We start from the raw sequence: 14,780 nt of genomic DNA, 5'->3' as shown, positions 1-14,780 counted from the left end.
ATTGCAAAGATCCATAGTGGAAAACATAATTTGCTCTTGTCTTGCTATATGTAGAATTTATATTTAGATCACAGAATTATTCAGAATTTACACATGTTTATGTGGTAATGTGATTGATTGTGCCTGCATAAGGACAAATTTTTCTCACTGGCTTGATGGTTGCAGGTACCAGTAGGTTAACGAGAGGCTTGTCCAAGGCCAACGCCAAGCTAGTGGACATTGGCCGTCAGAAGGTGATAGAAGATGAGGAGCGCCACGACTGTCAGCTCGTGGACACGCCCAAGTACACGTTCATCCTGCCAGACCTCTTTGTGTTTCCACCCGACTTCCATGCCTTCGTAGAGAAAGACCTGATCGACTCCTGCACGATGGTCAACCTGGAGAATTCGGGTAAGGACAGCGGCCAGTATACAGATGACGCACAGGTCTGAGTGCGTCAGTAGGAATCTTGTGCACGAGGTAACTGTGGAATGCTTAACCCATGAGGCAAAGCCAAGTTGGTTTAGACTAAATGCCATAGTTAATGTGTGCACACTATTCCTACTGACTGATGCACCAAAGACATTTGATTCATCTGTTTTATAGATTGGAGGACAAATTCTGGCCAGAAATCCATTTTCTTGACCATGAGACCCGAGAGCAAATTTACTTGATGTGTTTCCTTGTGGCTTGCCATAGATGCAAACCATGCATCCAGTACTTTCAGCCATGCATCCTGTAGTTCCTGGATTCATGATAAATTTACTAGATGCATGGTTAGCTAGCCAGTTGGCATGACACATGAATGCAGGAATGCTTGCTTACTGTGCAAACTCTTGTTACAAGTGCACAGTAATAATTGTTTTACAGTGGCTATCAGCGGTGAGGCAATGTGCATCCAATGGAAATCGGTATCCAGCTCTTGCCCAATTATATCACAGGATTTTCTCTTCCCGTTCTACAAAACTAATTGTATCATCCTTAGAGTGCTCCCTTGCTGTCAGGAATAGATGGGAGGAATTAAACATTTCAGTCATGAAATGAGCAGGACTAATAAAAGAAGTGTGAATTTTTCTGTTAGTCTGATTCAACTTTAAGTGCAGATTTTGATGCCAAGAATGTACGCCCCAATTTTGAGCCTCTTTCTCCGCATAATTCATGGTCTCACACAGGATGATGTCTGTTACCTTGTCAGACCTTCTCATAATTTCAGAGACCTGTTCTCTCTCGTCCACTTTTTCTCTGCAATAGTCCTCTTGTAGGGTTAATTCAAACTTGTTATGTGCACCACAGACTCCTCCGTAGCAGCAAATTACTTCATGCTGCATAATGAAGAACAACTTATGTCAAATATACACTGTATTCTTAGACCTGTTCATTGTACCGTGTCCCCACAAAAATTAATTTTGAAAATACTGGAATTGAATCTTTCGTTATGGTTTGAGGTCATATTGTAAGTATCTGATGAAATATATATATGCGTGCCAGACTCAAATTGATGTCGTGCCAAGTTTATATGACTTATCTTCCCCAAAAAAACGCCCAGTGGAGCAGAACCCAGAGAAAAGGAGAACTGAGCCAGAAATGTGACATGCCGGGTCACCGCTTGCTCAGTATATTAAATCGTGCATAGCAAATTCTTCAGCATTTTTGTTCTCCTTGCTCCATTTCAATAGTCTAAATGAAAGGATGTGGGGGGGGGGGGGGAGGTGGGTTGATACAAGGAATGTTACAGATATACGTGCAATCTGCTTTACATCTTTCCCCACTTTGTTCAATGTTAGTTGGCCATGCACACAATGTATGATAACCACATAGCTCATTATTTGCCTCTAGGCGTATCATTTTCAATGCCACTTTTAAACTGCACCCTAAAACCTTTCACCTTGTAACCGTGGAGCTGGCTGGTTTTCCAGGGGCTTCTACAATTAGCAGTACCTGGATTTACAGGATGTGCTTCTATGAAGTCAAGTCATCCACAGAATGAACTGTTTTAGGAATATTAGGTGGTTTTTTTTTTCAATTTTATATAGTGGTCCATAATTTCTAGTTTGGAGCCATTTCTTTCTCTTTACTGTGCCAGCGGCTATATACACTTTCTTTCTCTTTAAAGGGATTGTATAGTTGTGGGTGAGTGGTTGAGTGGGACCTACACGTTATTACGGTCGCTTTTTTTTTTTACTTTGTTTTTGGATGTTTCAGTCATTCCAAACCCAATTTTTATCAAATAAACTTTGAATTCCTCTTAAAATGGTATGCTCTGCACTATATATTAAGTGTTTTCTTGGTATCTCTCAAAAAGTTAAAAGCCCAATTCTCATCTCCACCAATACTGTACCATCCCTTTAATGTGCCAGCGGCTATATACACTGAACCCATTGGATATTCCATTTTGATAATGGATCAAATGATATTTAATTAACATGATGTATCACCACTTTGTGGTATTAAAACTGGTACATGACCTGGTTGGTTTGTCCCTTTTTTTTTTTCTTTCTTTCTTTCTTTTTTGAAATCACATGCAGATTACTTTATATTTCTACAACCCACAGTCCCTTTTCATAATTGATAATATGGGGAACCAGGAGCAAAATAATGATGAAAAAGTTTCAGATTATATAGTAACCTTTAAAAAAAGATATGAATATAGACATGGATTATTGGATACACAATTATAAACGATATTTACAGTTGTAATTACGTGTGGTGTAAAATTGTGCATGTCAGTAAAGATTGTCTTTTATCAGGTTTTTCAAAAAGTGTAATTTTGTCATACAGTTTTTTCGTATACACACCATGCGCGCACACACCTTACAGGAGATCCTCATGATGGTCAAATACCAGGTTTATTGTACCTGCTAGCTTAAGCTGATATGTAACGTATGTCATCGTAACAACACACATCTGACCTGGACAAAGTTTGATGTAGACTTGGATAGTTTGTAAACAGGTACTTCTACCACCATTTAAAGAGCATTCCTCTCTTCTTTCTCATAGAAAGCATGTAACCATATGTGACCATGCATCACAAAACCAACAAAAAGTTGCACACACTGATTTTGTGTCAGGCCTCAAAATAGTTGAGATGGGTCAACCTATTCAATCTTGAGTTTACATATTTTCTGAAAGAGCAAAAGTTAATCTACATCATGGTAAAGTTTGGGATCATAAAACAAATTGGAAATTGTGTTTTTAGCAGTTTTTTGTAGAACTTTTATTTTTAAGAATAGTGTGATTAGGAGGGTCGTAGAGTCTCCTTTCAATTTCTTAAAACCCTTTTCACACTCTTCACTTTCAACTCCCAATAACTTTTGAAAGGATGATGCTGTTAGTTTGAAAGTTGGTATTATTCGTGAATAGGATGTGATAAGCATGACCAATTTCTGCTTAATCTAATATTACCTCTATTGTTTTTTCTGAGGAGTTTCACATCCTTTTTTTTTTTTTTTTTTGTTCTATTCATTGCACAGCTAGCATGGCTTGGTAAAATAAAGCACTTGACTAGACCCTGTAGCCTACTTTAGAGTCTCTTTTCTCAGTAAACACTTTTCTAGAGTACACTTGTATGTGTTTTCTTTCCAACATTTAGGCGTAGATGGGTTAGGAGTATCCATGGGATTTGAGTTATAGATCATTTTAAAGCTTAAAAGTCTGCTCTTTCAGAATCTGTCCTGAACTAAAAATCCATGTTTGGCAATTTTGTTGGTTTTGTGGTGCAGGGTCACATTGTATATCGATACACCTTAACTGATCCCATTCCTTGGCTGGTATTGAGATCATCAAAGCTTGTTTCATGCAAGCCTGCTAGGTTCACAAGGTCATTGACCTGACTTCATTTGAATGTATGAAAAAACACCTGTTGCTCAGTCCAGTTGGACTATCTGGCCTTGCCTTATTTCCATCTGGTTCAAGGTTTGGGTGTGTATAATATATCCACAATCAGGAGGGTCAAACTAATGGGAAATGTCTTTAATTTGGCAGTGAGAAACTCTATTGGGAATATGCAAATCATAGGAACCATTAGCCCCACAGCTATTGTTCCTGGCCTGTTAGCTAATTCATGGTTTATGTTTATCATATATTATGTAAGTTACTCATCATGTAAGAGCTCCGGCATTTAAACAAAATTTTGATCCGTGGTCATTTACTTTGTACACAAAATTCCAATCCGTAATCGCCCTATATTTCCAGTGGGTTTGAACTCTTCCTCCCAGTAAGTGTATTCAGTGGGGCTTTATATTTTGTGCACTCAGTGACCGTAACAAATATCACTAAATAGCTCAGTGTGCTTTAATAACTCCATCTGCTTCCATTTCTCATTGCATCGTTGTATTAAAATGGGGTCAACCGGAGTGTAGTGACGTATGACAGCTGTTCTAAGTGGGGGCATTTTGTTTTTTCTCTGTGACTTGCTTTTGGGTCGACAGTAGTGACGTTAAGAGTTGTTTAACGAGATTTAAAATTGTGATAATCACTCACTATCATACTGCCATCAGCCTACAGCAATCATTTGCATGGGTTCATCGCTGTAACCTGCATTTGCTATACAGTTAACGATATTGGAAGGGGAGGAGAGATCATGTTCTGTAACTTGCACAAACCAACTTGGCACAAGCCCAAGGGCAGTCTAATGAAATAATCTCCAACATGCCCCACACACCAAATTTAGTCAATTTACCAGTAGTGTTTCATGTGAGGTGTTGTCGACAGTTTATTTCCTGTCTTTGTAGAGAAGAAATTATTCCTGTGAGAAAGAGATGGGCTATCATGCAACATTTAACTGTGTATTATTAAGCAACTGCCTCAAATCGCTACTAAAATCATGTATAAATGCATAGCTAGTGATGATGACTAATAGTTATTCAAATCATTTTGGCAGAGACAATTCAAGAAAACTTGGATGATGCTACAACTGTACATTTATAGTTTTGCGTATGACTTGTTACATTATCTACAATTATTACAATCATTTTAGTGGCGCATTAAACATGCGTGCATGTGTTGATATTTGTCCGCTTGATGTACACGTGCAATATCAGAGCATATTCAATGTAACACAATCCAAAAACTGCTATAGTAAAGAGGCCGCGCATTGCTACACTGTGTTTTGTCTTGTCTGTTGCACGAATGCGTGTGTACAAGTTTGCTACATGTGCGAACTCTGGTTACAAGTGCGCAAACTGTTACCACAAGTGGAATTTTTCATTTATTTGAATATATTGAAATGAATAATTTCATCTACTTTAAATTCTAGTTACTGCTTTCAACAGCTGTTTACAACATGTACCTTCTCCATATAATGCTTTAACATACAAAAAAAAAAATTGTAGTTATCATGTTGCACTCTTTAGGGCCATTATTGCACATATCTCCATTTACAAACATGTGTGCATGATTTACATGTATTACATGTATGTGTAATGCAAGAAGTATCGGTTTTCTATCAGCTAAAGTGCAAGATCAAGTATGATTTCATTGGATTACATACAGTATATGTGACTGTGCATCACAAAACGAACAAAAAGTCACAGGCACTGATTTTGTGTGAGAGATGAAAATAGGTGAAATAGGTCAACCTAGCCAATCTTGACTTTTTTTATTTCTTGAAAAAGCAAGTCTTCTTCTACATTATACTAAAGTTTGGGGTCATAGAATGAAAAGGAAATTGGGTTTTTATTAGTTTTCTGAAATACTTTTTTGTAGAATAGTGTGATTAGGTGTTTCTCAAAGAGACCTCTTTTCATTTCTTAAAAAAACCTTGTCCATGCTCATCACTTTCAACTCCAATAACTTTAGAAGGGATGATGCTACTGCTTTGAAAGATGGCATTGTTCATCAACAGAATGTGTTAATAAAGCATGCACAATTTCAGCTTAATCTCTGATAATCCCTTCATTGTTGTTGCTCTGGTGGTTATCATCCTGTTATTTGTTCCATTCATTGCACAGCTAGTGCGTCTTGGTAAAAATCACACTTATCCATAGTGTGTACTTTCTTTCCAATATTTAGATAGGTTAGGAGAGTCCATTTGGATTGAGTTATATATCGTTTTAAAGCTTAGAGTCTGCTCTTTCGGGATCTGACCTTAACTAAAAATCCATGTCTAGTGGCTTTTTGTTGGTTTTGTGGTGCAGGGTCACATAATATGCATTTGTTTTTTTATTTGGTTTCTAAAGCTTTGATAGGCTTTGGAAGAAGGTGATATGTTGGGTCTTAGGGATTTATATGAATATCATTGATGGCCTTTTTGTTTGTACAGTGTGTCTCTAAAAAAAGTAAACCCAACTTCAACGGCAAATTTTCAGAAAACTATAAAGTATTTACACATTATTTATTTCATGGTTAGATAGTCCAATAAGTCTTCTGTCCAATGATACCACGTAGGTTAGGTAACTCTCATGCATGACTGAGCATGATTCAACTTAGTGAATGGGTGTGAAATCATCACTGTGGCAAGTTCCGTGATCAGCATACTTTCTCACATTGTACCAGATGGCTCTTTTTGTTGGAGGCTGCCTGTCGGGGAACTGCACCCGAAAAGCCTCTTTAACTTCCACGAAACTTCTTGTTTCCTGGTATCGAGTTACAAGGAATACTCTCTGCTCAATTGTCAACTGTACCATGTTTGGAAAGCATGTGAAGTGTGCCTGTGTCATGAACAACCTTTGCTGAAGTTATGTAATCATAGGCCTAACATGTGACATGAATTTAACTTCAAATATGCCCTGAATGCATGACAATAGCAAGAAATAACTTGCCACAGTGATGATTTCACACCCATTCACTAAGTTGAATCATGCTCCATCATGCATGAGAGTTACATAAACCTACATGGTATCATTGGATAGAGGACTTATTGGACTATCTAACCATGAAAAAATAATGTGCAAATATTTGATAGTTTTCTGAAAATTTGCTGTTGAAGTTGGGTTTACTTTTTTTAGAGACACACTGTAGATATATGATGTATTATCAGATATGTAGGTTTTAAATGTGTTCTTCTGGGCATCTTTGACATTTTAATTGATTTATTGTAATACTGCTTGTTTATTTTAAGTGCCGCATAAAGTCAATTCATGGTTATTTCCTGTGTGAAAGTTCATCTGGGAAAGGCAGATATTGTGTGTGACTTTGTCATTGGATTTCATGGCATGATAAAATCTACATTGATCAGTATTTAAAATGCCTGCATTAAGTCATGTTCTGCTCACTTTGACAGAGTGCCACAGACTGCACTGATAAGCAACCTGTAAAGCAGAACATCAGGGGAATCAAGAACACCTTTGTTACCATTTCAATATGTGCCCTAAATATGCCACAAACTTGCAAGCTGAATGCATTCATAATGATGCATACAGCTCATAGGGTCCCACGGTATACAAAATATTGAGTATTAAGTCCCACTATGTCGTGCGTTTCATTTTGACACCATAGAATGCCAATACTATGGAGTGTGCACCATAGAATGCCAATACTATGGAGTGTGCACCGTAGAATGCCAATACTATGGAGTGTGCTCCATAAAAAGCATGCAGTAGAATTCTTTGCCGTTGTTTTGATCTTCCTCTCCAGAGAAAAGACTCAGAGTTTAGGGTTCTTTATCAGGTTTTGTATTTTTTTCACTGTCTTTTTAATCAGCTTTTGATTTTTCGTGATTGTGAATTTTGTTAGAATACATGTTGTATAAAGTTTAAAATATTCAACTTTGAGACAATGGGGAATGCTCATACAGTGTGCCTCTTTTTGATGGGTATGACATTGTGTACAAATGTAGGTGCCACATTTTTGTTGTTGAATTCTCTCTTTAGGGAAATTCAGTGCAAAGATTAATTTGTTGTCTGTGAAATGAGAGAGAACAAAGCACCAGATCAGTATTAGTTCTTTTTTTCCCCGCTTGTTTGGAAAAGATGTGAAACTTGAATTCGTCACACCTAAAATAAAACAAGGAGTATATTACAGAAATGATGGCAATGTCGCATGACCAAATTGACTGTTTTTATGGGCTCATGGAAAGCTGTGTTAGATAAATTTCAGGCATTGTATTATTATCACATCTTCTCTGTACTACACTGTATTTATATTATCAAAGATTTGGATACTCTGTGACATTTGTTTTAGTGCATTTGCAAAATTCCTGTTGTCAGTATATTCCTTGATAACTTTTTTATAGTCCATACAGAGATTGTGGCATAGTGGTCTCTTTTTTTTTTTTCAAACTGCTCTTGTCACAGTTTGGTTCACCTGAGAGAATATACTTGATATAGAAGAAGCATCTCTGAGTTGTTGGACTTATCTTTAATATGTGATCTATTTAGGGTGTGTTTATCAAACTTATGATAAACACACACTACTGGTCCGTAGGGTTATTCCTCTTTGGCACTTCATGTTTACAGTGCATAATGCTTGATATTTTAGCATACCCCGGTAAGGCATTTTGCAGAGAGAGAAAAGAAAAAATATTGAAGTGGAATATGTCTACAGGACCTGGTACATAATTGTATTGTGGATGTTTTATACATCATGCCAACCAAAGCACTTTGCAAAAGTGCTGATTGATTCAGATTTGATTTGCAGGAGTTAAAGTGTATCTTCAAAATAAACAGACATTGCTGTTTCACTATATATAGTAGATTCATAAAGTACATCTGGGAGTTACATCAATAGGAATTATTTAATCTTCTCAAACGTCATATATTTGGTCAATGAATTCTTGTATCCAGCTTCATACTTTTAAATTTCCTCTTTCAGTTCACTTTCGTTTGCGCAAAGAGTGCAGAAATATATGTTCAGATTCACAGACAGTGCAAATATTTGTCATGAACTGAGTGCTAAAATCTGCATTTTTTTTTCCTTTTCAATGCCATCAATCTAAAATATCTTTTTAGAGTGCAAAATATAAGCAAATAAATGAAAAATGTTTTGTGGGTTTAACTTTCCTATAGTTATCGAAGTAAGCTTTATACATAAGTTTTGAAGAAGTCTAAAATTTTAGGTAACTGCACTGATATCATTGATGTTGCATTACTAACCTCGCATATGATTCTTTGTATGGTTTCCTTTTAGGAGACATCCAAAAAAAAAAAAATGTTAGTCATGATCTCATGTAGACAGTAGATGTAACTAGCTACAGTACATATGATCTAACCCTTTCAGGACTACCATCTTAAAAGTATCACTGGGACTGTATGCAAACAAGCGCCGAGGGTTACTAAAAGAGTTGAGGCTTGCATTCACACTCTCCTGAAAACTTTTCGAAATTGTCGAGTTGAAATTACCGTACCATTGCCCATGTGGGCCGTAAAGTAACTCATCAAGCCTTTATTGCGCCTGCAGCTGCAAATTGCTTCGAAAACATGCAGAAGCAATGAGCTAGTGGTCGTTGGATATTTGTATGAACTCCTGTTCGTGAATAGCATGTTTATGTTGTTGCCATCAGTGGGTAGATATTTGTAAATCAGCATAACAAGGTCTTTGCTCACCATCAGACCTTCCCTGACTGTCATTACAAAGAAAGACGGATTTGTGCTCGGGGAAAAGCAAGCTTTTTATTTCTTACATTGTTGTGAAAAATTGGCCAGTTGGATCAAAGAATACTATCTAAGATTTTTGCGCAAGTTGTGCAGCTGATTGCAGTATTGTTTAACAACTCGATACTCTTTGTTGCCTCCACAGGCCACCTAAACTGGTGGGCAAAGACGGGGGCGTGTCCCAAGCTGTGGCCAATGACAACCAGCGGTGATGGTAACTGCCTCCTCCACGCATCTTCCTTGGGTGAGTAAACCAGATGGACGGCATCAATTCTCATCATTTTCTCAAGGCTTCCTCCCACTCCTATAGAAAGTTGGCTTCACTTGAAAATAGATGTCATGTTATCTCTCACTATTAAGCCATTATCCTTGTTCCATCCATGTAGAAACAGGAAAACCAACCACCAAGGTAACAATATCCAGGAAAGTCTATCTCTCTGCTCGTCAGTGTGTGATTTCTGTGAATTTGATCTTCGCTGTTTGTGCCGTGCAAAGATATCACTTTCCAAAGTAAATTTAATGAGCGGAGTACTATGACACCGCTGCTAAATGTGACTATGATGCTTCTGTATTCTGTAAATCTGTAGAATCCACTAATGTATGTGATGCCCCCCGTGTTTGCCAAGTACACTTTCCTATTTGAACTTCTTTCCCCCACAGAATTTCACCAAGGTAGAAAGGAGAATGATCTTTGTTGGCTCTTTGTGTTTTGTATAAGGCAGTCAAATCCCATGTAGACAGGCATACAACGTGTAACTCGGCGTGCTTGCTATGTAAATGTGGTTGTCATGTTCCACAATTATGCCTAGCTATTAAATGTCTCTTTTCGTGAGATAAAATGTTTCAAGTATAAACTATTAAAATGCAATATGTGGATGATGTTCCTCTGCAATGAAACGGTTACAAATGTCGTCAACGTGAGCATTTATAAAAAGTCATTTAGAAATATTAGCCTCGTACTTGTACAATTTCTGTGAAAAAAACAAAAAACAAAAACAAAGACACATGATAATTGCTACATTTTTATGTGACCATCATCTGCCACCGAGCAGTGCAGTGTAAATCAAAGAATCCTTGGTGCATTCTCCTGGCAGGGATGTGGGGTTTCCATGACCGGCAGCTGACGCTACGCAAGGCCCTGTACAAGGACCTCACAGACCACCAGCACACTGCCTACATGCAGAGGCTGAAGCGGAGGTGGAGGTGGCAGCAGACCCTGGCAAACAAGGAGGTGAGATGCTCAATTCCCGGGATCAAAAACCAGCGAAGTTTCTCTGTATTATTATATAATGGGCTTTAGAATCTCTGCAATCTGATTGGTCAGTCATCATGCATTGATTTTTACTGATCCATGCTGAGCCATGCGTCCGATAAAATCTGAACGCATGGCTGAAGCCTTGTATAGTGTTGTACTGTGGGTGTATTGGACGCATTGTGGAAAAAAAAAGTTGAATTTCATGAATTTATGTTCCCATTTTATAAAACAAATGATGCACAGGCCTATTTCATGGCTCTCGTTTAACTTTGGAAACAGTCTAAAGCCCACTTGCTGCGCTTGTGGGTGTAAACAGTTCCAGAGTTAAACTTATGCATCCATTTCTCACAGATCCACTCTGTCCTGTGCATCATTTGTATACCGATGGACATTGATCCCTGTTCATCTGTTGGTCAACGTACTGTAGTTTGTAGTTTTTGCGATACATTCATTTTCGCGTATTTTGCCCTACTTACGGCTAGTGCGAATTCTGGAACCCACAAAAATATCTGCATGTTTTGAATGGGTTGAGTCGTGAGCTTCAACTTGTCAGTGGTGCCTCCCTGGTACGAATGTGTGTGTGTATGTGTGCATTTGCCCTTGTAGAATTCATGTGTCTGTACAGTACGCGTAGTTTGTGTGCAGGCCGCACATTCAAATGGATCAGGCAGCAGCGCAACTTTTCTGTGAATGGATAAAAATATGTGAGTATAAAGCTATTGTACAGCACAAATTTAGAAAAAAAAAAACCTCTGTATATGTTTTTGAGCCACTCACCGCAAAATAAATAAATAAATAAATAAAAAACAATAATCGTGCAGAAATACATTTTTGTATGAACGTAGCAAATGACAAGGAATGAGTCCCTTTCAATTCCTCTCTTGGAAGCTTGCTACAATTCAGCAACTGATGCAGAGCAGAATTTTCTTAACATGCTTTGGCACATGTGTGAAGTGCAAAGTCAACCCAGTACAAGCCCTCTAAAAAACACATGCTCATTTTTCCTTCCGTTGCCATACATGTCATAGCCCCGAATCAACCTCTGTGATGGAACACATGCTGGAAAGATGTCTGGTGCTGCTCAGATGCTGTTAACAAGTGTCATCAAACTCTCATTGTTTTGTTGTTGTTGTTTTTTTGTTTAAAAAAACAAAAAACATGCCATTGACAGTGTTTAGAAATGACATGACTGTTGACAGCTGTTATGATTCTAGTGTTTCCAAACTTGGCAGAGATGGAAAGACCATGAGTTATTTCTTGCTGTGCTTGAAAATCTTTCAGTCCTGTGTAGAAAAAAAAAATGTTGCTCGCTCAAATCCATTGCCTTTAAAATACTGTAATTACTCATAGAAGTACATGTAGTACACTTCCTGTAAGTGTGGTATTAAGCAAATTCTTAAAAATGTGATTGGGAACCACTGGCTCCCTGTAAGGTTTGCTGTACTCACTCACAACACTCATGGTAATTACAGAGTACAGTTGTACATTTGTTTTTCTATGATTTTCTTTTTCCTATTTGTTCCTCCCCCAGCCCGCCCCAACTTGTTTTTCCCGCGCAATGTGATTATAATGGCGGCGAAATTGTAGACAATGTTTTATTGAATGGGTGTGTCACATTCGCGAGCACCTTGGTGATATTTTTGGCCCTGAGGCTAAAGGATGATTACTTCATGTTAACATGAGCTGTCTCTCTCTCTCTCAGTCTACCGAGTTAACAATTGTTGGTTGATTTAGGTGTTTTTGTTTTTGTTTTGTCTATGTTATCATCATCAGTCTGGTCTTGTGTACTCGGAGGAGGAGTGGGAGGCGGAGTGGAAGGCCCTTCTCAAGCTGGCGTCCACAGTTCCCCGCAACCTCAGGTACAGGATCAACGGTGGCAAGCCTGCCGGCGGAGGGTGAGTGACAGATAGCTGGTTGATTTCTGACCCGCAGCAAGGAACTATTGTAAAACATGATATTTTCGCGGCATGAAATTTTTACAAATTGGAGCCAACGGCCTTTTTCGTGGCATGAAATTTTCGCGAGTTGCCTCTAACATTCAATGCATGTAGCATAGGTAATGTAAGCAAGAACTTTCACATGCATTTTACTTTCGAGAATCTTGGCTCTCACGAAATTCGCAAAATTAAAATGCTCGCGAACATTCCTTGTTTTACAGTATCCATCTGAGCTGTTGGTGGATGTCTCTATAAATAGACTGTCATTCTGAGAATTTGATGACTCTCTGATTCCCATTACAAAATGACAAAGCAGATACTAATCGAGTGATTGGTTGAGAGCATACACATGACCAGGCATTTATTTTGCTTATGTCCGGTCATTAGCAAAGTATAACGACCTGCCATTAACACTTTCACGTCACAATGATGACAGGACAGGTTGTTTCATTTTACTTGCGATAAGGGTGATTTATGAAATGATGAGGATCTACTGCATTATTTTCTAAATCAAATAATGCACATCATTTTGTTCAGAGTAGTATAACTACCCATACACTATACCTTCACGTAATGAATCAAGCCAGTCCGAACACCCTGGGCTATCACCTTGGGCATGTTAAACTGTTCAAAAGGTATTGTGTGTGGGTAATTCTTACTAATGCCCTCATTGATTCTACTTTCACTTCCCTTCACCTTCTCATATACACTTGGTTTGTGTGTGTTCATTTTCTTCCTACTCTTTGCATTGAAAGGGAAAAATGGATATTTTTGTGCTCCTACTCCTTGTCTCTTTATCTGTTTTTGCAAAGTGTTAAACTGGAATTATTTAAGTGTGAAATTGTTGGATAATCCTTCATTAGATCCATTTTTTACAAAATACAAATTTGTAGTTTGGTTTTGTATAAGTGCATTTGTATAAGTGCATTTTGGTGGTGATTTGGCTAAATCAGTAGTGCAGTCTGCCTCCAGATCCAAAGGACTCGGGTTCAATTCCCAAGTCTAACTGAGCAATGTTGTGTGTTATCATACCATCCCCTCTAGTAAGATCAAAACACTCTTTCCCTCAAGTAGACATAAAATGGAGGTCCCGTAAAAGAGTCCCAACTCATGCATGCAAAAGATCCCACTTCATGCATCCATCCCAAAGAGCAGGGTGCATAATCCAATGAAGTGGTCCCGCTTTACTTTCAACTGCATCCCATGGGAGACCAGCTAGTGCAGCTGAATATGGAGCTCTCCAGACATCTTCTCAGATGGAAAATCAAAGAAACGGAACAAATGAACAAACAAATAAGCATGCATCGATTATACAAGACTTTGTGTTTGCATATTTTATCATTATTATTTTTGTTTACCAGGCACTTACCCTCGCTGGCTGAAGACCAACCTTACATCAATGACGACGAGGAGGTCATGTACGAGAGCCTGGAGGAGTTCCACGTCTTCGTCCTCTGTCACATCCTGCGGCGACCCATCATCGTGGTGGCCGACACCGTGCTGAGGGATTCCGACGGCCAGCCCCTTGCCCCCATCCCCTTCGGCGGCATCTACCTCCCCGTGGAGTTGCAACCCATGGAGTGCCATCGGTCGCCCCTGGTGCTGACCTACGACGCCTCCCACTTCTCAGCCCTGGTCCCCATGGAGGTCGACAGCCACAGGGAATCAGAACTGAAGAGGAAACCTCCAGGTCAGTTCACAGCTCCCCTCCTCTCCCTCCCTCAAAGAAAGACTACATTTGTGGATGTTATCTGTAGACTCCAACTGATAGTTAATGAAAATGGTATTACAATGTCGAAGGTTCTTGTAATTTATGTAGAATAGTGATGTTCGTGGGATATTTGCTTCCTTTATGTTAAAAATCATATTGTGTTATGAATACATCTACTAACTGATGAAAGGCAATGGTAAAGTTTTGCTCTTCTTGTGGATATCCACTCAAATATGTACAGGGAACATTGCCATCATGAAGAACACAGTTCATTACTGAACCTTCTCCAAACCACTACTTCAAAATACTGTTGACATTTATGAGGTATAGTTTTCTTTGCAAGGTTTTTATCGTTGATGTATAGAACAAAT

General features: G+C 38.5%; 1 protein-coding gene across 2 annotated transcripts in view; it reads left to right on the top strand.

Moving 5' to 3' along the window:
• LOC140230464 (OTU domain-containing protein 7B-like) overlaps window positions 1-14,780 on the top strand; it is a 32,871-nt gene that overhangs the window by 15,406 nt on the left and 2,685 nt on the right. The window contains exons 3-7 of one of the 2 annotated variants that reach the window (XM_072310617.1): window positions 166-390; window positions 9,652-9,750; window positions 10,601-10,737; window positions 12,535-12,656; window positions 14,060-14,388. In XM_072310617.1, coding sequence (XP_072166718.1) covers window positions 166-390; window positions 9,652-9,750; window positions 10,601-10,737; window positions 12,535-12,656; window positions 14,060-14,388 — 912 coding nt within the window. The remainder of the gene's footprint in view (window positions 1-165; window positions 391-9,651; window positions 9,751-10,600; window positions 10,738-12,534; window positions 12,657-14,059; window positions 14,389-14,780) is intronic. The other variant, XM_072310618.1, reaches the window with a different exon arrangement.

Source organism: Diadema setosum, chromosome 7 (assembly GCF_964275005.1).
Source record: "Diadema setosum chromosome 7, eeDiaSeto1, whole genome shotgun sequence".
Taxonomy (NCBI): domain Eukaryota; kingdom Metazoa; phylum Echinodermata; class Echinoidea; order Diadematoida; family Diadematidae; genus Diadema; species Diadema setosum.
The sequence above is the reverse complement of the archived record's forward strand: the minus strand, read 5'-3'. Positions and strand labels throughout refer to the sequence as shown.